Raw genomic sequence first — 25051 nt, forward strand, 5'->3', positions numbered from 1 at the left:
AGCAACCCCCCTTCTTCGAATAACTAAACGAAATTTTCCAGAAACCGACTACCACTTCCGACAACTCTAAGTAGCCGCGTACCCACAGAGAGTATCCGCGCAAGGTCTACCCGTTTACGGTTACCAATAGCTTTCGTACTTTCATCGCGAACACCAGCCACGCCAGCCCCCTTGCAAACCTTCCTATGTACAGCCCGCGTGCACCGTACCATTGCCTACTGCATGTACAACCCAGCGATCCGTGATCGGCCTGTAAATGTATTATACACTTATATGATTCTCCGTCGGTACGCGGCACATTGGCCGCGCGTGTAAGACGAGATACCAATAGATTAACGAAGATCAATTGTAGCCCGAAGAGCCAGGATTTTTATTCTCTCGGCACGCATTAATCCATTGACGTCGACGGGGCAGAATGGTCGATCCGGTTGGACGAGCCTATAAACTGGGAATAAAATAATCGTACGTGATGCGAGACTCTCCTCCGCGATAAGTTACATATATATATATATATATATATGTTCTTTTAGCGAGAAGAAAAAACGACAGTTTTAATAGTCGTCCCTTGGTAGAGACGATATACAAGAAATAACGAAACGTCTGCGCTAATGATGCCTCTCTGTTTCTTTTTCATTTTCTTTAGCGTCAACCTTAAGGTTACCACAGGAGATTCAGAGGATCCAAACAAACGATCATCCGGATTCCCTGGTGTATCGTAGAGGTAGTCCCGTGTACGTAGACTCGTCGTCTGCTCGATGTAGATAGTCAAGGGCTGTCAGAGGAGTCAACAGACTGAAACGCTACACCCGATGATCCAGAAGTCGCGTGGATCCTTGTAGGGCGACCGAGTGGTTGGAGTGAGAGTAACGTTTTTAGCTTGTCTCCCGGGAGCGGCCCGGAGACCGGGATAAAAACATAAGAAATACGTAAACCCGTGGTGATACAAATAACAAAAAGGACGTAGCAGGACTCGGGGATAAAGCAAAAGGTAATCGTCAACAGGCCCGAAGGATCAAGCCCCGCCAAGTAATCGTGCGATCCTCTCGACGAAGCGAAAGAGAGTCGAGATCGGCAAAACCTGTCGCAAGATGGCGGATGTGTGCTGGATGCCTCGGGAGAATGGATACTGGGATAGAATCGAGTCATGAGAACCGGCCTTTACTGTGACTGGAGTACGTATGTCCGACTACTGAACTCTGTGCTGGTGTACGGTAGCAGATACTAGTGCCGGTACCGATCTCTTATACTTTTACTTCTTCGAGACACCCAATATCCGTTTTCCCTTCTTCTTCCCAGTTCGACTTTTCATTGCTCTTATTCCAACCGAGAAATACTTATTGTCGTTAACCACACTAGCTCCCTGGCGCCTAACCACTAATCGTAAAGCCTATCGGCAGGGCAGGGACTGGGTGTGCTGCTCGCACTTGGCTGCCACTTGGTAGTAACCTGCAATCCGAGTGAGCAAAGGCGCTCGGAGCGGCTTCACCGTTCACGAGAAGGAATGCGGCCGCTTTGGAGAGCCGCGAGAGGATGAGAGGGGCAGAGGGGAAGGAAAGAAGAAAGAGAGAGAGAGAGAGAGAGAGAGGACTGGACTTGGTTAGCGATGGCTTCGAGCTGACACTGTGCTTGTTCTTTTCACTCCTGATGATAACCATCCGTTGACTGCCCACAGATAACATTGGAAACGGATCTTTAAATCCGTATAAACAGATCCACGAGCAAACAACGATAAAAGGATAAAAGAGATGATATTTACTTGGGGAGGGGGAGGGGGGGCAAGGGGGGAGAAAAAAATTTTTTTCTGACTCATGCAGTTGCGAGAACAATGAATATTTAAAGAGTCCGATGCTGCGGGTATACCGGAGAAATAAAAAGAAGGGAGAAATGAGACTATTGATTATTGGCAGTAAGAAACACTGATTGCGCTACTCGTTATCGTTATACTGCGCACAAGATGGTGTGGGCTTGCTGACCGATTAGCCGGCTCGCCAGGACATTTTTGCAGACGGGAAAATCACGAGAGGGAAAAGGACAGCACGTGCGGGTCTCGTTTGCCGTGATAGCCGAGCCAGCTGTGCGCGAGAGAAACTGCGGGACTCTCGTCAAGGATTTTTCGGTAGACTGTGTGTGTGTGTGTGAGAGAGAGAGAGAGACTTTTTCCTTCGTTACAATTATTATAATAGATATGAGAGTACACGTCTGCAAGAAGTCGCGTGCCAGTCGCACCCGTATGAAATCCTTTCTTATTGTTGATATCACGCGAGTTCCCATGATATAATAACGAGTATGGACCACGTGTTCCGGACGGTGTGCGGTTGTTAATTTTCTACGGCGAGTAATCTAATATCTGGCATCGAGACGTTACCGTCCAAGAAGTCAGCCAAGCGCGTACAGTGTATCGCGGTAATAAAGCGAGCACGTGGCACGGCTTTCGAGAACTTTTAAAAGAGAAACACATCAGCCTGCAGCGTGGATAGACTACGTGAGTATCTTCCGGAGAATCGTGAGCTAGTCAAATGCGCTACTCGTGCGAGATACGGAGCTGGCTTGAGTGGGTGAAAATAAAAAATAATAAGTGAGAATATAACGAAAAAAAAATTTAACTACGCAAACGAGAGAGCTTTCCCTTCGCTTTCGAAAGCAACGTTATTTCCAGAGTCAAGCGAGCGATCGTTACGTTTGGCTCCGCTGCACCTTCGGCGATAACACAGTTGACAGCTTTGATAGTCTTTCAGGCATTTTCATAACAATGCTAAAACCGAGAATACCGATTGCGCATTTCTTTTCGTGTAGTTGGTATTCCGTAAAGGCGATTGCCATTTTCGAATGAGTGACGTAACCCCGACGCAGTGTAAACATTCGGACTTCATTACGGTCAACGAGGCCGGTTTACTTTGGTACGATTTGGATTGTGATCTAGGGGAACGTGGTTCGTACGCGTTCGGATGATAAATTGTCGTCGTTTAAATCCAGTACGAAGTTATCGATAGGTTTGTACTTTTTCAAGTATCTCAATAAAGTTATGGAGCGACGATTAAATTACAGTTTTGGTCGGATTGAGTTTTCCTTGACATTCCTAAAGGTCGTTATAAATATATGAACCTGTTTACGTCTCCTGGATACGAGTGATTCCTTGAGGATATGGAAAATTCAACCATAAATAATCACAATCGGCGTAACGTCGTCTCCTTGTAAACAAAATCCACGTGTCTCACGTCTCGCAATTCCCATTGAAATATCACGAAATTTTCATTTAGTCGTTCATTTGACAATATTCACTGCTCACTGTATATAGTCCTCTGTCCATCATCTTCCACACGCGTTATGTACGTGAGAAGGCACAGGCACGCGCGCACTCACGGATCCGCATGCTTCAGTTTCCAATTCAGGTCGTCGAAACGAGATTGAATGCAGAACCGGATAGAGAAATACAGTTGAGACGAACAGAGGGAGGAGAAGGAAGAAGTCGTAGAAAAAGATCAACGGGTAGACCAGAGTGGATGATATCTGTTTGTAGAAGGATAGTCATGGCAATTCATGAGCATTAAATAATTCCGTATTCCAATGGTGTTTACATCGTTGTCGACGGCACAAGAGAGACAACAATAAGGTATATACAGTACGTAAACGAGAAGATAAGATACACGAGAGTCACATAGAACGCGGCTAAAATTGGTAACATGGCGCAGGCATCAGCTGGACACGGCGGGGACTCTTATTAGTGGATTAAAATTAGTTGGATTAATATGCTTACCTTCGTCTAGTAGGCGCTCTACGTGTATGAAGACATTAGGGAAAGCAGCTAGCTGCTTCCTGTCTTTTAGTAACTGTGACAGATAGTCCGCTATACTTTGCGTCGTCGTGTTAGTATTATCACACATTGCAACTACTCGATTATATCTCTTTCACGAGCGCGAATATTAAATGTTTTCCACGAGTGACGAGGAGTAGCCGAGAGATATCTGACTCTTGCCGCTGCTGCTGCTGTATATTTGCTGTTACTGTCGCCGTCGCGATTCAGAGTTCTGGCTACGACGTTATACCGTGTGTCCCGTGGGTGTCTGTCACTGCCGCGTCACCGTACGTGCTCGTGCAAATTAATCGGCTGGCGTTAAGATCGACAGGGTGAGTCGGGTGAGAAACTTGCGAGCGTACGCCGTTGTTATTACGAGTCAATAGAGAATGGTATAATCGTCTAATAACGTAGGAGAGAGCGATCTCTCTCTCGCGCTCTACTCGGTTAAGGTTACAGGTTTTGCGGATTTATCTCGGGGTATGTAAGTACGCGCGCTACGGGACTCTCGGCTCTACTGGGCAGCTCTGCATGTGCCGCGCTGAGCCACCCGAGAACTTCTCCTCGTTCGCGCATGCGCCGATGATCCTTCCTAATCGGGCGCATGCGCCAACGACAAACGCACCTCTCTGTCTTCCACCATGCTTTCCGCCCACTACCATATACGGCTCCGCATACGCGCGAGAACCGAGACACGCACCATACCATGCTGTGAAGGTTGGATGTGTTTCTTCTGCAATGACTACGCCTGCTTCTTGGCTTCGCTCTCTCTAGTCGAGTGTACCGCGGCTATACCTACCCTCTGCTCCTCCTCGTTCCTTACCCATCGTCTGCTAGGACAGAACACCCCACCCATTGCTGCGACGCGCGACGCGCGCTCGCCTCCTCGCCAATCCTCATTCTACTCGTTCTCTGCCTCCTTCTCTTTACTCCTCTGGTCCACGTACTGTCCTTCTTGGTACACTTCTCTTTTATTCTATACCCGTATACACGCTACTCTTACGATATATTTTACTCTTCTCCCTTACCTATTTAATGCATTCACTGTACAAACTGTAGTCTCTGTCACTGCTTAAACACACCTACGAGATCTGAGAACGGTCGCTTGGCTAAGAAAAGTGTAATTAACTCCTGGTAGTCCTGAAGCTGATTAAAAAGAAGTACTGCCTAATCGAGCATGTTTGATCAACTGCTATTTTCTACTTGATGATAGCTTCTGCGTGTTGTCAATGGATTGTGGGTATCTAAACAATTTACATGATCAGCCTGAAAGACAGAGGTTGCTCCATTACCATTGTTGATGATATCATAACAGTCTTTGTCTATTAACTTATGTTATATATATACTCAATTTTTATATGAATTCCTCCTAGATTATGCATTAAAGTCTCAGCCTTCATACTCATCGTACCAAGCAATATTCGAATTTGAAACTGGAACGAGGTGCACCCGAAGAATAGACCTTCGGTAATAAAAATCTTCCTGGATATTGCCACAGTTCATTTCTGTATGCATTACTCAGTTACGCCCAAAGCTCTTACTATGGTGCTGTACAGCATGCTCTGGAATGCATAATTAATATATCCACCTACCTTGTTTTAATCTCTCAGATCGCATCGCATCTCGTAAATTCAAGAAGCGAGAAGACGGAGTTTCGGCGAAGATAATTATTTTGACGAAGAATAATAATTGAATGAATTGTATACATCTCCCTTACGTTGACCTTACATCATGCTCAATGTTAATTTCCAATGTAACCGATGAAAATTTTTGGAGTCTTTCAGTCTTCCAATAAAAATTGCAGAGAGTGGTTACAGGGGTTACAGCAAGTTGACTGCTGGCATAACCTGAAAGAACCCACGGATCAAGCGTCCCACGACTAACCTAGATTTGATATTCAAAAGGTAAGAGAACGCATAAAGCGACAAAAAATTACACGTAGGCGATTTTTCGTTGGTCAATCATCTTCTAGTCTCGTCTACCCATCGTATAAAGAAACTCTTTTTATATAAATGGCATTTAAACGCGAGAAATGAAGTCTTTACAACCGTTACCAACAGTTATGAGAACCGTGAAATCATTGCATCAGACATGTTTATTAGGCGCCACTCGGATTTTTCTATCTCTATATTCATACGCTTATTATAAGATATCAGGGGATTCTCATCTCACTCAAGAGTTATCACCGTTAACAAGACATCAGTCTATTACGACTTTGCATTAGTCTGAATTAGAAAATACTTGGATACAAAGATAATAATAAAGTGCAACGCGTGTTTGACCTTTTATTTTTTACATACGAAAATATTCATGCAATCGTGCGTGTACGCCATCTTTGAATGACATTAAAATTCTTTCCAACTTTCTTTCGGCATCCTTCTTGTCCTTCGTAAAGCGTGTCCCTTTTGGCCAGCATGACAATGCCGTCATTCCGCCATTTATGAGAGTACGTTTAAAAGGCAAGAACCATGTTTATCATGAGATCATCAGACCGCGATGCTGGTACCGCGCCATCCTGTAAGACGTTCTCGTCCTCCTCAAACTCCACAGAGCACTATCTTTCACAGAATTCTCTTATTCGTTGAGAATAATTTTTATGACGAATCATTCGAAGCGGTCGAGCGACGGTTAAGACGACGATGACGTTTACCCTCGTCCTTAAGTCTAGCCTTAAAGGGAAATCCACAACCGCGACACAGTCGTTGCAGTTGAGTTCAGCTCCTCTAATCAAGATTGCTTGAATTTTCCAATAGATGGCGAAAGACAACGTGAATCGGATCCGCCATTTAAAATAAATTAAAATGACAGTCTCCTTTCATGGTACACTTACGTTTTGTATATCCCCTCCTGATTGAACTAGAAAAAAATTATCATTCATGTAATTTGCCATTCATTGATCAACGCTTGATTCGATTTATTATTGATTTATACCCGTAAGACACATTAATTATTATTATACATTCCAATGCATTCTACAGCCAATATGCAATTCCCTATCAGCTGAGACGAGGATCTTGGAACCGCCTTAGTGTTCTCCCACGGGCGTTACCTTCTACGTTGTCCAGCGCCTACACGTATATTGGTTAATAGTAATGGTGACGTCACGCTTCCTTACATGGCCCGTCGTGGAATCAGGTGGGAGTCAAATGTTATAAATTATTATTTCTTTTCGCAATGACATTCTATTCTGTTCTCCACTCCAAGTAATTTCGAGGTTACAGGTTGTCAAGGTGCCCATAGGGTCCTGACATTTCTTCAGTAAAATATTTCGGTCTCTACTACCCTCCTTCTCGGCCCTCATCACGCTCGTAGCAGCCTCAATTGTCATTCATAATAATTCTCATGATACATTTTAAGCATCCTAACGATTTGAAGAAAAAAAAAGACTTGTTCGCCATCTTATAAATTTTCTCATAAAATCAAGCTAATTCCATGACACTTTAGACGGCTTTTGGTTTTTCAGTTTCTCGAGAAGATTATCGCGTGAGCCACGCATCTATCGTTCGCTTGTATATCTCCTTTGGGACAGACCTATGTATCTGTTCTACGGTCCTGACCGTCAGGCTGACGCATAGTCAATTAATTTAGCGCTTGTCAAGAGACACGGCGTGACGGTTAAGCTCAGGCGTAAACTCACCGTTTCGCGGATCTACGATTTCGCAATATGAATGACATGCGAAAGGGCGATGGTTTATAAATAAAGGCTATATTTTTACGCAGCCACCACCGACTCTATTACATGATTCAACAGCACAATATTAGACGCGCGTAAACTTAAACGTACCCTTGCACTATGATAATTCGGTGTTGCCAGGTGACCGGGTTTCGTGCCAGTGCCACGGTGGTAACCCAGATAACTCTAGTTACATGTCATCGTATAGGATTATACAATGATAAAAATATGTACTAATCATATACACGTTAATGATAAATAACAATATTGTTACATCCAAGAAATTTATTCTGTTGATGTTCCAGGGTGTTCCTCTGTACAAACGATTGAAGCCTTCCGTACCAGGACATCTTTATTGGCTAAGGAGACGATGAGAATCCGGTCTAGAATTATCTTGCGAACTGTCGCTTGTCCTTCCCACGTTTGCCCACCTGGCGGAAGGTCTTGCTTCGCTCGATCTGTCGTCCACCGCTGGAATTGTTCATGCTCTTGAAGTAGCCGTAGCCGCCTCCGCCTAGTCTCTTTCGCGGCCGCGAGTCCTTGCTCACTCCCACTTCTGTGAGATAACCTCGTTAAGGAAAACCAAAGGGAACAAGAAGACGTATCGAGGAACCGATTTCCATGAAGATGTCGACAATTAAATTTTCAAGAAAACCAAAGCAAATACCGATAACAGTATCGGTGCGTGGTATGTCGATAAATTAGTAAAAAATAATTTCCAAAAAAAAGGATACTGAGGTCAACAGCTGGTGGTACGACGAATCCAAAGGATTTGGCGACCTTCGCCAAATCTACTGTCTCAATGTCGAAGATCTGCTTCAGATGATGGGAATCGTAGGCTCTCACGTAGGCCTTGAACGCTTCCTTCGCCGACGTGTTCAAGAAGTAGTTTTTCGAGATCAGCTTCTCCAGCTGAAACAGGCGATGAATCGTGATCCAGTTTTCGTGTTTAGAAAGTCGTCTTATCTGATGAAGGAACTTATGGGATGTCCATGGTGAACGAAGTTAAAGAACGTGAGTACCGGATGGCGATTCCAGGTGTTATCAGAAACAAGATAATTGATATCGACGGGTTACGCACTTTTCACGATAAAGAAATAATGCATTCCTTATATTTTTATACGTATCTCTGTCTCTTGGTCAATGTATCGATACTTGACACTGAATCACTGCCGATCTTACGACCGTAATAAATTCCTGGAAAAAAAATCATATCCGAGTTTCCCTCAATCCGTGTACCCAGTGTACCCAAACGAACAGTCCCAAGACCATTAGTATTTCCGTATCGAACATAACAACGTGTAAAATCCTTCCTAGAATTAATGAAGTAAATCAGAATTCACGGTCGTGTCGTCCATGCTGTCAATTCGATGAGACACGAGCGCGTCTCAAATACAAATGGTGCAAAACAGTTATTGCGCAAGTCTCCACCATCGAGATAGCATTTCTCTTTCCCTATTAACTACGTCTCGCACGAAAGCACAATACTTTTTCATTGGACGGTATCAAATTTCACATTTGTATTCCCCCTGCGTCCCTCATCGAGTTGTCCATCGGTTACAGTGTCTTACAAAATTTTATGGTTATTCCACAGGAACGCCATCGAAATCTGCTCTTCCGCCGGCTCGTTTACCACGTTCGAAAGGATGTCGCTAATCTAGGCGAGGCATGTAGGTGTGAGCCTTGAAATCCATGCACGTGTAACGAATGCCAGTTCGATCGTATCCAGCATCACATTTAATACGCAGCAATCCCATGCAGTGAGCATTTAACAGTATAGTCTTTTCAGAAATGCCCGTTACTCTCTCCTACGATCCACGGATTGGAGTGAGAAGTATGGGATTTAAAAAAAAAAAATAGAAATTCGTTCCACGAATCTCCTGGAAGACGTTATGGAACACCCACGTGATGTATCCACCGCCAATTATGGTAATCGAAGCGTCGCGACGTCTGTCCGTTATGCGGGTACAGAACAAATACTTGAGCATCCATCGGGGCGACGGGTGAGTTTTGCATAACCATACGTTCCCTTGGTAATACGTTCGTCCTTTCGCCAGCTATGGTGAGAAGCATTTCGACCGGTAGCGAGATCTTGACGCCAGATCCTGGATAAGGGGACCAGGCATAATCCACCTAAAAAGTCCGCGAGAACCGGGAGAGATTCTGGACTGGATCGGGTCTGTTCGAAAGAAAAGGGAGTGGTGCGTGAATCACGCGTGTGGGCGCCACAGCACGCCTCCCCCTTGCACTGGCTCTCACCGTCATCTGCTTCTGTCTTCTTTTCTCGTAGCGCAATTCTTGCCTCGAGAGACGCCTCGTTCGCTCCCACCAGCCCCCAGCGGTGAGCGGGAGGCGAATCAACACGGTGCCCAGGGTCCCACGGGTTTGGTTGTGCCAAACGTAAACAGGAGGGAAATAACAAGGGAGCTTGCGAATCTTACGGGAGACACGAGGAGAATCGCAATTTCTCACATCTAGATCGTTAATGGATGTTCATCCATGATATATATATATATATATATATATATATTCGGTCGTATACATATATATAAGACCGTGAAATTCTCAAGCTCCGTTTATGGAGTCTCAGCAATTCACCCATCCAAGTTGTTCATTGCTGCTGTTAATTCGGCTGTTTACGTCTCTTGGTTAGGATCACTTGGGACGACCCTTGTAAATTTTTTATTCTTCTCTTAACACTCCCGTTACTTGGATCGAGCGAATAAAAACTTAGTTCGAACGATCGCCTGGCGCTTGAATACGTCTCTTTCTTTTTCAATCCTTTCCTGGGACCACGTCACAGCCGAAGACCCTGCCTTTTTAGGCGAGCTCGGCCCACGTATCACTCGACTGTTAATGCCTTTATCCAATGGAAGGATCGATTCTTCAATTATCATTAAACCCCCACGTAATTAAGTAGATTGCAGAGTGCCTTGTCGATAATGGCGGATGCTTAGAGCGTTTAGTTCTCCTTCCGTCATTTGTTAGTTACTATTTTCTTGCTTAGACATCAAAGTAACACGTAACTGTCTTTATACAACTATAAACTGGTAATGGAAAAATAATAATAACATACCGGAATCGTTGTGCTGTGTTATATATATAAGGGTACGTCGCGATGCTACGCACCCTTCTTCACTGTTTTCTTATTAATATTGAAACAATCCCGATGTTTCTTTGCTCAAGGTTTATCACGTAATGCTTCACTTTATGACTTACTTGGAAATTAGGTCAATTGGCATAGTAATACTATTACAATTATCCCTCTGCTAGGATCGAACTGGTTTACCAACTATTTTATGACTCTTCGAAGAAATAGAAGCTCCCACTCATGTACCAATTACAATTTTCCACTTAGTTACTGTAAGTCAAGTCAACCAAGAGTCTTCTGTTGCTTGTGTGTATTTCTTAGTGCTAGGGAATTGGATCCATATGGCGCTTCATAATTGTATTGGAATAATAGTCACATAGTCAAGGGCAAGAACTATGGAAATTGCAAGCTGTACGACTGTTTACAGTTGAACGTTAACAAAAATTCTTTTATGAAGCAATTTAAAGTGGCTGAACGTTGTGTTGATTATAATCTCTGAATTTAATGTAGGTGGATCAATGATATTGTATGTCGTACATCGTTCTAGAATTATGGAAGCGCGGATACCAATAATAGACTTCCGGATACCGACAAACCTAATGAAATGCCAGTCCTGGCTTCTCCTGCGACACGTATGTGAATGGCGTGTAACGTGTGAAGAGGGAGGTTTATCGTGGTAGTGGAAGGTATTTATAACGAGTCTTAGAAGTGAGAGAGCTGCTGTTTCTACTTTCGAATAACGTGGGTAGCAGCGAAGTATCTTAAGTCATGAACAGTCAGGATAGCTTAAACATTTCCTTTCGGCAGTTTGAATAATTTTTGATATACTTAGTTATGACTCACCTGTAGTTGTATGTCTGCGATCTTATTCCATGAAAAGTCAAATTCGTTTACCGGTACTCGGGCTTGTTTTAGGTAACGCAGAAATCCAAGCTCCTCAGGTCGCAGTACCAGTAATGCATGACCACTGCTGCCCTCACCACGAGCTGTTCTCCCCACGCGGTGAATATATTCCTGCAATAGTGTTAACTCTTCAGTAAATGCTTACAGTTGATTTTCTCTCAAAAACATATAAACTAGTGGCAGCACCTTAGGATCATCTGGAGGATCGAATTGTACAATCCAATCGACATCAGGAATATCAAGTCCTCTGGCAGCAACGTCGGTGCATAAAAGAATTCCGGAAGTGGCATTGCAAAATTGGAAAAATGTTGTTGTTCTTTTTGTCTGCTTTTGCTTTCCCTGTTAGATATGAATTCATTGGTGACTAAGTTGGTCAATAGAAGAAATTATGTTTGATATTTATGTACTTACATGTATGCTCATTACTGGTAGATCGATATAGTTCAAAAGTTCATGATGAAATTTGACCGACATACAGGAACTGAAGAAGACCATAACTTTTTTCTTTCGGTTCTTCTTCAGGAATGTAAAGAGAAGAAGGAATCTTTTTTCACTGGGACACACTACGTATCCCTGCTCCAATCCTTCGACAGTTGCCTTTTCTTTTTCATCATCGACTCCAACATATATAGGTTCCTTTTTGAGTGCAAGCGCAGTCAGCGCTTCAGTTTTCTTTGACTGCGTGGCACTAAATAACATAGTTTGTCTTCTTTCTATAAAATATTTTGTTTAATTATTTTGAGTTGTTTCAAATGAATGAATATTACTTAGGATTCAGCTTACTAGGTAAAATATTGATGATTTGTTTCAGTTCTTCTTCAAATCCTATGTCTAAAATACGATCGGCCTCGTCGATTATAAGGGACTGCAAATTTTTATATAGGAAATCAGCTGTATTTTGCAAATGATCAAGAAGGCGCCCGGGTGTCGCAACTATTATGTTAATTCCTTTAGCAAGCTTCTGGGCTTCCGTTTGTCTACTGGCACCGCCCATTAATAAACCGTATGTGTGATGATGATACTTCATAAGTTCCTTTAAGACGCCAAATGTTTGCATGGATAATTCACGTGTAGGGGATATGATAATGCAGCCAGTACCTACAAAAAAAATTGATTTTTTCTTTTGTACTTTGCTCATGTGTTTGGTGTGAATTTTGTTAATAAACTTTTACCATTGCGAGGCATAAATTTGAGTTTGTTAATGAGTTCCACAGCAGGTATAAGGAAAGACAATGTTTTTCCTGATCCCGTTTTAGCTGCTCCAACCAGATCCCGACCTTCCAATAGTGGAGGAATTGATCGTGCTTGAATTTCTGTCATGTTCGTGAAACCCATATCTTCAATAGCTTTCAATGTATTTTCACAAATTGTATCCTTGAGAGATGAAAAACTTGCACTATTCATTATTTCTAGGCCCATAGACGATCCTGGTACTGTGAAATAAATATTTGATCATTAGGAATATATAAAATTTAACTATTTACTGCTCATAAGAAAACTAGACCTTGTCAATATATGTCTAACTCACAGCTTTTACTAAGATCAGAAGAAACATCTTCCAATTCATTGCTATCATTATTTTCATCCTTGTCATCTTGTGTTTGTTCCGTCTGAGGTTCTGTTATTCCTTCATCTTCGTCTTCGTCTTCCTCTTCCTCATCTTTGTCTTCTTCATCCTCTTTGTGTTTTCTTGCATTCTTCTTTTTTCTTTCTAATGAAGCAAACTTCAAATATGAATACAGGACGCTTCAGTACAGCCATAAGTAACAAGAGTAAAACATACTTTTAGCAGGACTGTTCTCTGGAAGATTTCGTTTAACACCATGTCCATTCTCAATGAGTTTTTGTTCAACTTCATCCGAAAATTCTGGTGCATCTTCATCTAAAAATTGTTTAATTAACGTCATATGTGTACAACAGCAATCTAAAAACTAACCTCCTGATATCACTTACCATTCTTTTTTTGTGTTTCTCGTTCCTGAAGAAACTTCAATTTATTTTTCTCGCGCTTCTTAATTTTACGCATTAATACCTTGTTTGGTACAGACATGATTAGCGAAAGAATAATATTATTAATATTTATAAAAGAGCAATTTTATTCTAGCGTCCATGTGGTTACCATGCACATGATATTTCACTAACTAGCGTACTATACTATAGACTGTCAAACTAACGGGATTTTCTAATTGAATCTTACAACCTACAGCCGATTTCTATGAAAATATAGAGCGGTCAACTCACAATTTATTTAAGTTCTATGGTTCGATTTTTTTTTAAACTACTATATTTCTTTGTGGGAGTATTTAATTATTTATTATTGCTAGAAAAAATGAGTTTGTGGGTTGATAAGCATCGTCCGACTTCTCTAAGTAAATTGGATTATCATACGGAACAAGCCAAACATTTAAAAAATTTGGTATTTATATCTTATTAATAAATCCACTGTTTTTATCTAAGGTTAAGCCGTAACAATATCCCGCCAAAAATAATTTTTCATAATTTTTTTATTTATTCCAAATCGTGTTTATATGTTATGTATTTTTCTATAGACTGTAACATTAAAACCATTGTATGTAATATGTTATGCTACAGTGAAAATTCAAATTCTAAGATTCTCTTTTATTAAATAATGTTTTTTGTTAATAGGTACAAGAAAGTGATTTTCCTCATTTACTCGTATATGGCCCACCGGGAGCTGGTAAAAAGACTCGTATAATGTGTATCATTCGGGAGCTGTATGGTAGTGGAGTGGAAAGACTGCGTATGGAGACTATGCATTTTGAGGTACTTGTTTATACATCCAATTCTAACAGTTATAACATAGAAAATGTCTTTGTTACAATTACATTTTTGTTTCTTATGATTTTTGTAGACACCATCACAGAAGAAAATGGAAATAATGACGATCAATAGTAACTATCATATAGAAGTTAATCCAAGTGATGTTGGTATAAATGACAGAGTAGTTGTAATGGATCTTGTAAAAACAGTTGCACAAACTCATCAAATAGATTCTACTGGACAAAGAGAATTCAAAGGTAGATACCATCGAAAGAATCACATTTAATTTTGAAGTATTAACAGTGTACATGCGCATACGAATGAAACGTTCTTTCCAGTGGTATTATTAACAAACGTTGACCAGCTTACAAAGGATGCACAACATGCACTTCGCAGAACTATGGAAAAATATGTTGCCACATGCAGATTGATTTTGTGCGCGAATTCTACGTCGCGAGTTCTGCCAGCTATACGGTCTCGTTGCTTAGGTATAAGAGTACCATCTCCTACCATACCGGAAATAACGAGTATTCTAAATTCAATCTGTAAGCGCGAGGGCCTCAATTTGCCTGATAAACTAGCCACCAGAGTTGCCGAGGCGAGTGGCAGGAATCTAAGACGCGCAATTCTAATGTTAGAGGCATGCAAAGTGGAACAGTAAGAGAATTTATTATGTTATATAAGCCTTAAGATATCTTTTTTTCTTAAAATATCCTCCTTTGCTCAGGTATCCATTCACGCCTGAACAAAATATTACGGAACCAGATTGGCAAGTGTATCTGCGGGAAACAGCAAAATTGATGGTGAAGGAACAAAGTCCATCTAAACTTCTTCAAATTCGTGGAAGACTATATGATTTATTAATTCATGCTATACCCTGTGATCTCATATTTAAAGTACTCTTTCAAGAATGTGTAAAATATTGTGATCTTCAAATGAAAATGGACATAGCAGCTGTTGCTGCTGAATACGAGCACACAATGATTCGTAGTTCCAAAGCGATTTTTCATTTAGAAGCCTTTGTGGCTAAATTTATGGCTATATACAAACGCTTCATGGACTTGTCAGCTGGCGATTTTATGTAACTGCATTCATGCTCTTTTTGTTTTGGAAATAAATTTGTATAATTTTTTATAAGAGGTTTTTTTCAATTTTTTATAAGATATTTATCCAATAAATTCAACAGATTAAGTCAGAGTTTTGATACTTTGATTGCAACTTTTCTCGTTAGATGGCGCTAAGTATGCTGTAACTTGATTATGCTCCCATGTGCTATAAATTTTCAATTTGAAATTATGTTTATACATACACGTGGTGTCAGAGATTAATGTTATTGTTACAGTATTTAGTGATTAGCAAAGTGTTAAGAAGTAGTTAAATCCAGGATCGGATTCCAATTGAACCTTGTAGTCAATAACAAGATATACAATGGCACAGAGTAAAATATTTATTGGAAACCGTGCCCTAGGTTATGTGAGTAACCACATACCCCTTGTAACGAGGTATATTCAAAGAAGAAAAGAAAACTTAATAGTAACATGCGTGGGTAGAGCTTTCCATACTTATGGTTGTTCACATTTCACTCTCCTAACTGTTTCTGGAGCTCATCCTGCAGATATCAGTTGCCTTGCGGCAGATACCTATCACGTGTATACAGCCAGTGAAAACAATATTTATGCATGGCGTCGAGGAACAGAATTAAAACATACCTACACAGGTCATGAATCTCCTGTGCACATTATATTTCCTTTTGGACCACATTTACTATCTGTGGATGAAGACAGTAATATAAAAGTATGGGATATTAAATCAGAAGACAGTATACTTGAGTTAAACTTCAGTAACAATGTCTTTAAAATTACTACACTTCTGCATCCTAATACATATATGAATAAAATTTTGCTGGGCAGCGAACAAGGACAGCTTCAACTATGGAATATAAAAACTGTAAAAATGATTTATACCTTTAAAGGATGGGGGTCTCCGGTAACTGCAATGGAGCAGGCTCCTGCATTAGATGTTGTAGCCATAGGTTTGGCAAATGGAAAGATCATTTTACACAATATCAAATGTGATAAAACTCTTTTTGAATTTATGCAAGATTGGGGTCTTGTAACATCAATTACATTTAGAAGTGATGGTTACCCCATTATGGTCACAGGAAGTTTATCTGGTCACATTGTATTGTGGAATCTTGAGGAGAGAAAAGTAGAGAGTCAAATCTTGAATGCTCATTTTGCAACAGTCACTGGATTAAAATGTCTTCCAAACGAACCATTACTGCTGTCAAGTTCTCCTGACAATTCATTGAAATTATGGATTTTTGATTTGGCCGATGGAGCTGGGAGACTTCTACGTATTCGAGAAGGACACGCGGAACCTCCAACGTTCATTCGATTTTATGGAAACGATGGAAATAATATACTAACTGCAGGAGGAGACTCATCACTTAGGATATTCTCAACAGTGACGGAAACCTTTAATAAGAGTCTCGGTAGAGCATCCTTCAATAGGAAAGCTTCAAAGAAAAAAGGTCGATGTACAAATGATAATTTGATTATGCCACCTATTACGGAAATAGCTACAGAAATTACACGAGAGAAGGATTGGAATAACATAGCAGCAACTCACTTAGGATTGGCCACTGTCACTACTTGGTCTTATGACAAGTTAAAAATGGGTGACATGAAGTTGCTGCCAGAGAAGTTCCAGCGTAATCTTAATGTTACAGCAACAAGTCTCTGTCTAACTCATTGTGGAAACTTTGTCATAATAGGATATAACACAGGACACATTGAAAGATTTAATATACAATCAGGTCTACACAGAGCAAGTTATGGTAGTGAAAGTGGAGCACATAAAGGACCTGTTAAAGGAGTCATTGTAGATTTACTGAATCAAATAGTGATGACAGCAGGAAGGGATGCATTTCTCAAATTTTGGCATTTCAAACCTACCAAAGGTATGCCAGTCATCTAGTACTATTTCTAATTTTTTTGCAGTATGATGTACTAAACTATGCACCGTTGTTTTCCAGATCAAAATCCTAAACAAACAATAGAACTAGAAGAACCTGTAGAATTCATTAGGACACATCAAGAGAGTTCACTGGTAGCTGTAGCTCTAGAAGACTTCAGTGTGATACTCGTGGACCTGGATACGAGAAGGATAATTCGTCAGTTCCAAGGACACACAGGACGTCTAACAGATGCTAGTTTCAATCCTGATTCCAGGTGGTTAATTACATCTTCGATGGATTGTACGATACGTACATGGGATATCCCATCCTCCCACTTAGTTGACGTATTTCAAGTAAGTCTACAAATTATTTTCTCTTTATGCAGACCCTGAGGCATAATTCATATTAAATTATTCTTATGCAGGTCACTGATGCCTGTATCTCTCTACACTTTTCTCCAACTGGAGAGTTTCTGGCTACGGCACACGTTTGCAATTTGGGAATATACCTATGGTCAAATCGCACTCTCTACTCCCATGTTTCTTTGAGAGCTTTACCTACGGATGCAGCTATTCCTATGATGAATCTTCCTGGAGCTTTCACAGAAAAAGATGCTGAAACTGTCCAAAATGAGGATACCGTTGAGGAAGAGGAAGAATATACATCTCCGGAACAGCTGGCCGACGATCTCGTGACGATGTCCTCCTTAGCGAACTCAAGGTGGCAGAATTTACTAAACATAGACATTGTCAAGAAGAGAAACAAGCCTAAGGAAGCTCTCAAGGCACCGGAAGCTGCTCCATTCTTCCTGCCAACGATACCATCTTTGAATATACAATTCGATTTATCTAACGCTACATCTACAGAAGATAACAGTCGACTACTTACTCATCCAGATTTTCAGAGTCTCACATCATTTGGGAAAGTGTTACAGTCATCGGTGGAGACTAATGATTTTCATGAGGCCATCAAGATGCTCAAATCCCTAGGTCCAAGCTCCATTGATCTTGAGATACAATCCTTATCTATGAGCACGACGTCTTCTGTAATCATAATGTTACAATTCATGAAATTGATAAGACACATGATGGAGAGTAAAAAAGACTTTGAATTGGCTCAGTCTTACTTGGCTCTCTTTCTGAAAACTCATGGAAAAATGATAACCGAGGAAGATCAGCTGAGGAAATATCTGTCACAACTTCAGGATATACAGTTAGAAAATTGGTTGATATTACGTGAGAAACTTTTCTATGGTCTGAGCGTTGTGCAACATCTTAAGAAAATGTAATTTAAATATTCATTAAAGAATGACTGTACAAAGTTTTCTAAACTCGATGAATAAATTTGTAAATAATCGAGCATTGTATTCTGTCAGTACCTGTTTCCCATTATGCCAATAAATCATTATTTTCACTGAAGGGATTTCTTGTCAATTGCGAAAAGAATACTATAACATACAGTTTATTAGGAAAATAATATTTTTATTACAAATGACATTTTTTAATTTTTACATTATCTATATGCTAAGCACAACGTACAACAGTTCTTTCTGTTAAAATAGTTTAATTTCGCACTTACATCGAACCTGTAATGTATACTGATTTCAATGTTTCTCGTAGCTTATTTTTTAAACATAAAATTCAAGTGTAGCACCAAATCCAAATTAATCTTTCCCCTTTTTATTATCTTTGTATGATCTATGTGTTTTGACATATTATTTCAGTTTCACAAAAATAAAATAACGTAACATTACATATAATTGACGTAGTAAATAACTGTATTCTGAATTATGTTGCCCTGTTCTACTTCAAAATTTTCAGAGGTAAAGATAAAAAAAATGATTATTTTGTAGCAACGTATATAACAGAAAATGAAAAGTCATTGTATAGGAATAAACAAAGTCTTTGTCCAGGTGTTTAGGAATATTAGACATTTTTGATTGAGTACTTAATACATGTATTTATTCTCTATACATAAGAAAACTCTGTAATTGTTCTAGTGTAACCTGCTCAAGAGCTAAATCCTTAATGTAATATCTAAATGCATTTGTAATTCTGTATATACTGCGCTTTGTAGCACTTCTTAACGAAGCCGCTGTCAACCTTGTAACTTTCTCTTCATTTTGTGATTTTTTCACTAAGATTGCAGTCTTTTGTAGTTTATCAAGAGCTTGTTTCAAAGCTAATAGTGTTTCGATTATAGAGGATATGTCTTTCTGCACAATTCCATAAGGATCTTCTTTGAGGGATATTGCAGATAAAGATGAGATTGCTTCTGCAGCCCAAATCACTGGCTGACTGTTATTTAGAATATAGGAAACTTTACTGTCCGACTGCTCACCGAAGATGTAAAATATTAATGGCTTCGATAATAAATATTTTATGAAGCTCTGTTTCTTATTTTGAAAGAATTGGATAATGAATTGTTCATTAGGTGCAGCTTGTTGCGTAGTAGAAGGTGCTGTTGCAATTGGTGAGGATATCTTTGGTGTCATTAAATTTCGCATATGATACAGCTTTGTAGTTTCGTATAGATGTGTTCCTGCTACTTGCATGTGTGAAATTGCAGCAGGTTGTTGGTCCTTTTTGGCAGAACATGCTTCATTCAGATCATTTGTGAATTTTTTTATAAGAGCTAAGCATTTCTCTACAACTGAATTCCAATTGTAAGGATGCCCACCAGGCTGGCTTAGAGTAAACAATACTGATCTTCTATTTTTATCCTTCTGCGCAAGAGTCATTAAGTCCAGGTATCCTAGGTGCTGCATTATTGGTACTTTCTCCATAGTTAAAATCTCTGGCAGAGTAAGGCCACTGCTTTCATTTTTAAAAACACTGCATTGACCAATATCAAAAGGTACCCATTCTGTGAGATATGCTTGGAATAATAAATGCATAGTATTCATTGTGATCACAAAGAGTGCTGCGTATAACCAAAGATGAAAGAGTAAGGAGACATTAAATAATCCTGATAGTCGGTCCAAGGGTAATGTTTCCAGTGACATAAAGAATATAGCCAGGATTGCTTTACGACAGTATCCACCCAGAAAGTAATAAAATACTGCAAAATATAAGGTCAGCCAAATTGCACTAAGCATAGCACTTGGTAACGATTTGATAACTCCTCTTTTCATCTTTGAAAACTTGGATTGAGGAATTATTGGAAACTGTAAATATTGAAAATTGAAAAAATTTGTCTTGGCGAAGTAATATAAGCCTGTCCAGAAGCCACCAAGCAATAAGAAATAATGTTCTTCCACTAAGCAGGATCCATCCAAGGTCTGACACGCTGCTGTTAATGAACTGTACTTTCCACCTGCTACTGACAAATGTAGCCACACTAAGACTCCACCAATCAGTATATGCAAGCCACCGACCAGTAGATTGTGAGGTGTTAACATGTTGCAGAATATTACAAATCTACTCTTGAGGTACAGTGGTTTGTTCAAATAATTCTTGCTGCATATAATCCCCTGGAGAAATATTAATGTAGCCAAGATAATGAAGTAGCTCCACGTTCGGAAACATGTGATGATTTTCCAAGTGTCTTGAATCCAAGTTAGTGGATGGAGTATGCTCAAATTGGTAATAAGTATAATACAGCTCATAAAGAAGAACTGTACTATTATACTCGAGGCGATGGCCATGATTATTCTTCTATACAGGAATTCCTTGCTTTCTGCTTTGCAAATATCCGTCATTCTGTCGGTTTATTAAGAGCTAACCTTGTTCTATGAATAGTTCCGGCACAGATAAAGAAGACACTTCGTTTCAAGAATGTAAAGAAAGTTTTAAAGGCTTTTCTGCATTTCTTTAACAGTTCAGATCACTATGCATAATCTTTTCTTTTGTACAATAACACGCTACTAAATTAAAACATTACACAGCTAACAAAACTTGTTCTAATAAAACTTGTAGATGCCGGCAAAAACCGCTACAGTTTAAAAACTGTCCAGCACTTTAAATAAAAAAAAATTCACGATCTTCCATTGGTGGATGTTTTCACGTAATTGTGGATTAGCCTTTAAAAAATAGTATATGCAGCAGTGCTGCCTCTTCATTCACGTAAAGATAGCTTTATCCATCATTCTTAACATAATAGATAATTTGTACAAAGTGTAAGAATAAACTATTGTAAGTTTTATGGAGATCAATTTTTTATTGGATCAGGAATATTTTTTGATTTCAATAAAATTAAAAAATATAAATGCTCGCTCTTGCGTTTGTGATAAATTTATTCTCACTTATTTATTCAATCTCTATATTATTTATAATTGTGAAATTTTTAATAGAAATTATGTTGACGATTACATCAACCTACAATAGCGTGCTGAGGATTCATGGAATCCAGTCTCTCCTTGTTCCTTACACCCAGCATTATTATGAATCTGTGTCAACGAAGCAGTTACTGCAATAATAGCTGCTGCAACTGTTCCTGTAACTGTGCATAACGAATCTGCAAAGAACTCTCCCGTTCGTTTTGCCTGTGCACATCTTCTATCAATGCATTTATTCGTCTCGGTAACGCAGCTTCCTCTTGAGACTGCAAGAACTTAAATGTTGAAAGCTCAAGTTGCGCCTGTTCGATTTGATCCCACAAATCGTGATGTTGTTTTGTTAATCCTTGCGCTCGCGTCTATAGACAAATATGTGGTCAATACATTAAATCAGGAAGAATAAAGATATTTACTATGTATGGTATCCTTACCTGATATCCTCCGGTAAGTATCTTTAATTTTTTTTCCAGTTTTGCAGCCCTTTTAGCTTCTCGAGTCATGTGAGCTCTGTTCTCCTCTAACTTCCTTTCACAGGCTTCTATCCTGTCTTTTTTGGAAGCCAATGTTGCTCTTGTGTAACGTTTTTGTGGTTCCAGATACAAGATCTATTCAGGATTGTGTAAAAAAACATTGATTTGTATTTTGTTATTTAGCGAAAATTTATAATAATACCGTACCTGTGATAAACATTCTTCCCAAACTGTGGTATACGCATCCAAACTTAAATCTCCATGAGCCATACCCTCGCGTACTACTTTAATCTCCTCTTCCAACAAAGTCTTTGCCTATATTTTTGGGAAATATATTTTTAGGTTACATAAGTTTCAATATAAATCAATGCTTTGGTACTTACAGCAGTAAGTTCATCAGGTTCATAATGACCATAAGGATGCTGATCTAAGTACGCCTGCACCTGTGCCAACGCCGATGATGATTTCTTGGTACTAGGTTGTACAGGATTTTGCGTAGCGTCATAATGCAGCATAGTAATCATTTCTCTTTTTATTAACTCCTCAGCCTTTAATTAAATTTTTAAAAAATCTTATGATGGATCATTTGCGACAAAAATGAGTGATATAAAAATTTTGATATCATACTCTTTGTAAATCAGTCAATGGAGAATCAGTAAGTGGTCTCAGGATACTCATATTTGCATCTACCGGACGTGGTAAATCTCTTTGTATAACCTGAGATCTACGGGCTAAATCTCTTTTCCCTAAAGACAAAAATTATTCTCATTATATAAACCTCCTGTAAGAAATCATAGTACGAGTTACTCAATGATTTTTCACTTACTTTGCTCTAATAATTCTTGTTGTTTTCTAGCATCTACATCAGCCTGATCCTCTACAACATTATTAGTGGAAGCAACAGCTTCTTCGTCCTTGAAGTCTCCCTCGGGGACAACTATTTCATAATCATTACGCGGCACTGGCAATGTACTAAGTCCAGCACGTAGTTGTTCCTTGGTCTGACAGTAAGAATTTTTGTTTGTTTTTTTATTCTTAAATATAATATTTAATTGGGAGCACAAGATATACCTGTTTTTGAAGAGCTGGAGTTTCAGAACCTTCTAAAGCTTCCTCAGGGTTGATGCTGAGCTTATCCCTCACTGGTGTCGGTGCCACAACTCCACCTTGGGTTTTTGATGTAGGCGTATTGAATGAATTCACAGGGGTACCCTCGCTCCGCTGAGAACGGAAAGGTGTTGCCAGAACTGTATTTGGAGTAGCGACAGCATTTGTAACAGGTACAACACTGGTGAAGTCAGAATTATGAAGAGGAGTGTTGAGGCCACCTGGAAATCCAAATGTCAGAAGAATAATTGCCACTTTATAAATAAAATAATAGGTCATCGCAGAAGAATAAAAAGCTACCTTTCAAAGGCGTGTCGACATGGGTAAGAGCCATAACATTTTGCGCCTCCTGAAGAATTCTGTCACTAGCAGCTGGAGTACGTGGAGTTACTGCTGCATTTGGAGTTAAGGAATAGTCTGCCAGTAAACTATCCGATAAAGTAATTCCACTTTCTGTGGCAACTTCACGAGCAACCTAAAATTTATAGGAATGCTATAAAAAGATGGAATTATCTTGCCTGTTTTGACAATTGATTCGATTTCTGGATTTCATCGATATATTATATTGATTTAAGTTTCATACTTCGGATGCACGTCCAAGCTTGACTACTTGTTGTAATTCCTGGTCGGAGATCTGTGGCTCTGGTAGAACGAGCTTACTTCGCTTTCTTAGAGGTTCCTGATTATTGAGCATTCCCATAGGTATATCATTTTCTTTACGTTGTTTCAATTTTTGCTTGTCTTTACGACGTTCTATCTCTTCCTTCTCTTGTCGGAGATCTCCGTCTAGATGTTGCTGACGCATTTTTGAGAAGTCTGCTGCCAGCGGATCGATGTGTTCAGTGGAAGTGTCATAAAAGCCTGCAGCCGGACGCTTTTCAAATGGAATTTCGGAATTGTAATTAACGCCACGTTTGCGTTTGTTCTTTTGAGAGACGCTAATTCCTGCTGCTCTCAATTCTCTACGCTTCTGCAATGCTGCAAGGCGACGAGCTTCTTCCAACTGCTTTTCTCGAGCTTTACGCTTAGCTTTCTTTCCCTGAGTATTTGCCAATCGAGCACGAGCCTCTGACAGCATTTCCAGCTCTGTAAATAATATATAAAGTAGATCGTGTGTGATTTTGTATACTGCATCGAGTATAAGGAAGAAAATACATACCATCTTCATCCATATCCTTTGGATCTGGGCGAGCAGGTTTTGTTTCTGGATTTGGATCAATTTCTCCTGGCTTTAATTTGCGGGGATCATCCGCTGCATCTTCACCTTCCTCCTTTTTCTGTGCTTGATCCCTAATTACAATTGAAATAATTTCAAATTCAATATATCTATGAATTAGTAATAGTATGCACTTTGAAAGTTGACGCTTACAGTAAGTATTCATATCTTTCCAAACATTGAGCTGCAGTTCTTCCAATAATAGGAGCAATTGTTCTCCATTGTGTTGGCATTAGTTTTGCAAGATGCAGAAGCTTCTCATCTTCCTCTCGACTCCATTCTGTCTTTTTAATACTTGGATCTAGCCACTCAAACCATCGTGCTTTACACTGCTTCGCTGATTTTCTGTGCAACAGAGATGCTATACGACTCCATTGATTTTTGCCATATTTCATAACAGCAGCTTTAAGGATTTCATCCTAAAAATAATATACACCATTGTACCACAGTAGAAACATATAAAATATTATATATTTTTTAAAAATCTATCAATCCCCAATGAACATATAAAATACTGAAATAAGGTTACGAGAAAAATCACTACAAACTTACTTCTGTATTTCGCCAAACACCACCCTTTATCATAATTCGTGGCATTTTGGTGTATATTTATTTGCACGCTTTTGTATTAAAAAAGTTTCATAGACACAATAGGAGTACCGCGGCTTTCACTGTAGAATTAATTTATCCAGGAAACCGCTTTACCCATCTTTTGTAATGGCGTTCCAAAAAACTGATTACAGGCATAAAATAATTTTAAAGTTAGATGAACTCTTAGACAA

At 39.6% G+C, this 25051-nt stretch overlaps 6 protein-coding genes and 1 long non-coding RNA gene across 8 annotated transcripts in view; 3 read left to right on the forward strand and 4 right to left on the reverse strand.

Annotated features, from left to right (window-relative positions):
- LOC107265287 (protein held out wings) overlaps window positions 1-4330 on the reverse strand; it is a 27907-nt gene extending 23577 nt beyond the window's left edge. For both annotated transcript variants that reach the window (XM_015734587.2, XM_015734590.2), the window contains exon 1: window positions 3755-4330. In XM_015734587.2, coding sequence (XP_015590073.1) covers window positions 3755-3881 — 127 coding nt within the window. In that variant the 5' untranslated portion in view covers window positions 3882-4330. The remainder of the gene's footprint in view (window positions 1-3754) is intronic.
- Window positions 4331-7478: 3148 nt separating this feature from the next.
- Window positions 7479-13564, reverse strand: LOC107265281 (probable ATP-dependent RNA helicase pitchoune). Its single transcript, XM_015734576.2, has 10 exons — window positions 13414-13564; window positions 13244-13342; window positions 12989-13171; window positions 12633-12893; window positions 12244-12558; window positions 11872-12173; window positions 11647-11799; window positions 11401-11571; window positions 8201-8378; window positions 7479-8022 (listed from the first exon to the last, which is right to left on the reverse strand). Exons 1-10 carry the CDS (start codon window positions 13508-13510, stop codon window positions 7856-7858), a joined length of 1926 nt encoding a protein of 641 aa, XP_015590062.1. The 5' UTR covers window positions 13511-13564; the 3' UTR covers window positions 7479-7855.
- Window positions 8346-10206, forward strand: LOC107265289. The gene is made up of 2 exons (XR_001537171.2): window positions 8346-8480; window positions 9061-10206. It is a non-coding gene; the product is annotated as an uncharacterized LOC107265289 (long non-coding RNA).
- A 129-nt stretch (window positions 13565-13693) lies between the features above and the next one.
- Window positions 13694-15378, forward strand: LOC107265285 (replication factor C subunit 3). Its single transcript, XM_015734581.2, has 5 exons — window positions 13694-13876; window positions 14107-14244; window positions 14333-14498; window positions 14580-14898; window positions 14969-15378. The coding sequence occupies exons 1-5, from the start codon at window positions 13718-13720 to the stop codon at window positions 15324-15326; spliced, it is 1140 nt and encodes a 379-aa protein (XP_015590067.1). The 5' UTR covers window positions 13694-13717; the 3' UTR covers window positions 15327-15378.
- A 137-nt stretch (window positions 15379-15515) lies between these two features.
- On the forward strand, window positions 15516-18558 carry LOC107265280 (WD repeat-containing protein 36). The gene is made up of 3 exons (XM_015734575.2): window positions 15516-17203; window positions 17279-17553; window positions 17625-18558. Exons 1-3 carry the CDS (start codon window positions 15670-15672, stop codon window positions 18486-18488), a joined length of 2673 nt encoding a protein of 890 aa, XP_015590061.1. The 5' UTR covers window positions 15516-15669; the 3' UTR covers window positions 18489-18558.
- An 87-nt stretch (window positions 18559-18645) lies between these two features.
- Window positions 18646-21157, reverse strand: LOC107265361 (nucleoporin NDC1). The gene has a single exon (XM_015734762.2). It carries the CDS (start codon window positions 20898-20900, stop codon window positions 19161-19163), a length of 1740 nt encoding a protein of 579 aa, XP_015590248.1. The 5' UTR covers window positions 20901-21157; the 3' UTR covers window positions 18646-19160.
- Window positions 21158-21413: 256 nt separating this feature from the next.
- LOC107265360 (cell division cycle 5-like protein) lies at window positions 21414-25007 on the reverse strand. Its single transcript, XM_015734760.1, has 12 exons — window positions 24822-25007; window positions 24423-24688; window positions 24213-24343; window positions 23637-24139; window positions 23354-23528; window positions 23018-23274; window positions 22773-22947; window positions 22574-22692; window positions 22330-22494; window positions 22154-22261; window positions 21908-22081; window positions 21414-21835 (listed from the first exon to the last, which is right to left on the reverse strand). The coding sequence occupies exons 1-12, from the start codon at window positions 24864-24866 to the stop codon at window positions 21605-21607; spliced, it is 2349 nt and encodes a 782-aa protein (XP_015590246.1). The 5' UTR covers window positions 24867-25007; the 3' UTR covers window positions 21414-21604.
- Between the last annotated feature and the right edge of the window lie 44 nt (window positions 25008-25051).

The sequence above is a fragment of the Cephus cinctus genome, unplaced genomic scaffold (genome assembly GCF_000341935.2).
Source record: "Cephus cinctus unplaced genomic scaffold, Ccin1 Ccin1_scaffold0215, whole genome shotgun sequence".
NCBI lineage: Eukaryota > Metazoa > Arthropoda > Insecta > Hymenoptera > Cephidae > Cephus > Cephus cinctus.

Excerpts from the sequence above, each read along its gene's own strand:
- LOC107265281 (XM_015734576.2), bottom strand. The coding sequence starts at position 13,510 with ATGTCTGTACCAAACAAGGTATTAATGCGTAAAATTAAGAAGCGCGAG. Across the intron at positions 13,172-13,243 it reads AGAGAACAGTCCTGCTAAAA|AAAGAAAAAAGAAGAATGCA; the intron begins GTATGTTTTACT and ends TTGCTTCATTAG. Across the intron at positions 12,894-12,988 it reads TTCTGATCTTAGTAAAAGCT|TACCAGGATCGTCTATGGGC; the intron begins GTGAGTTAGACA and ends TTTATTTCACAG.
- LOC107265360 (XM_015734760.1), bottom strand. The coding sequence starts at position 24,866 with ATGCCACGAATTATGATAAAGGGTGGTGTTTGGCGAAATACAGAA. Across the intron at positions 22,693-22,772 it reads ACAAGAATTATTAGAGCAAA|GGAAAAGAGATTTAGCCCGT; the intron begins GTAAGTGAAAAA and ends TTTTGTCTTTAG. Across the intron at positions 21,836-21,907 it reads TACTTACCGGAGGATATCAG|ACGCGAGCGCAAGGATTAAC; the intron begins GTAAGGATACCA and ends ATTTGTCTATAG.
- LOC107265280 (XM_015734575.2), top strand. The coding sequence starts at position 15,670 with ATGGCACAGAGTAAAATATTTATTGGAAACCGTGCCCTAGGTTATGTG. Across the intron at positions 17,204-17,278 it reads GCATTTCAAACCTACCAAAG|ATCAAAATCCTAAACAAACA; the intron begins GTATGCCAGTCA and ends GTTGTTTTCCAG. Across the intron at positions 17,554-17,624 it reads ACTTAGTTGACGTATTTCAA|GTCACTGATGCCTGTATCTC; the intron begins GTAAGTCTACAA and ends ATTCTTATGCAG.
- LOC107265285 (XM_015734581.2), top strand. The coding sequence starts at position 13,718 with ATGGTTCGATTTTTTTTTAAACTACTATATTTCTTTGTGGGAGTATTT. Across the intron at positions 13,877-14,106 it reads CCAAACATTTAAAAAATTTG|GTACAAGAAAGTGATTTTCC; the intron begins GTATTTATATCT and ends TTTTGTTAATAG. Across the intron at positions 14,245-14,332 it reads TGGAGACTATGCATTTTGAG|ACACCATCACAGAAGAAAAT; the intron begins GTACTTGTTTAT and ends TGATTTTTGTAG.
- LOC107265361 (XM_015734762.2), bottom strand. The coding sequence starts at position 20,900 with ATGACGGATATTTGCAAAGCAGAAAGCAAGGAATTCCTGTATAGAAGA.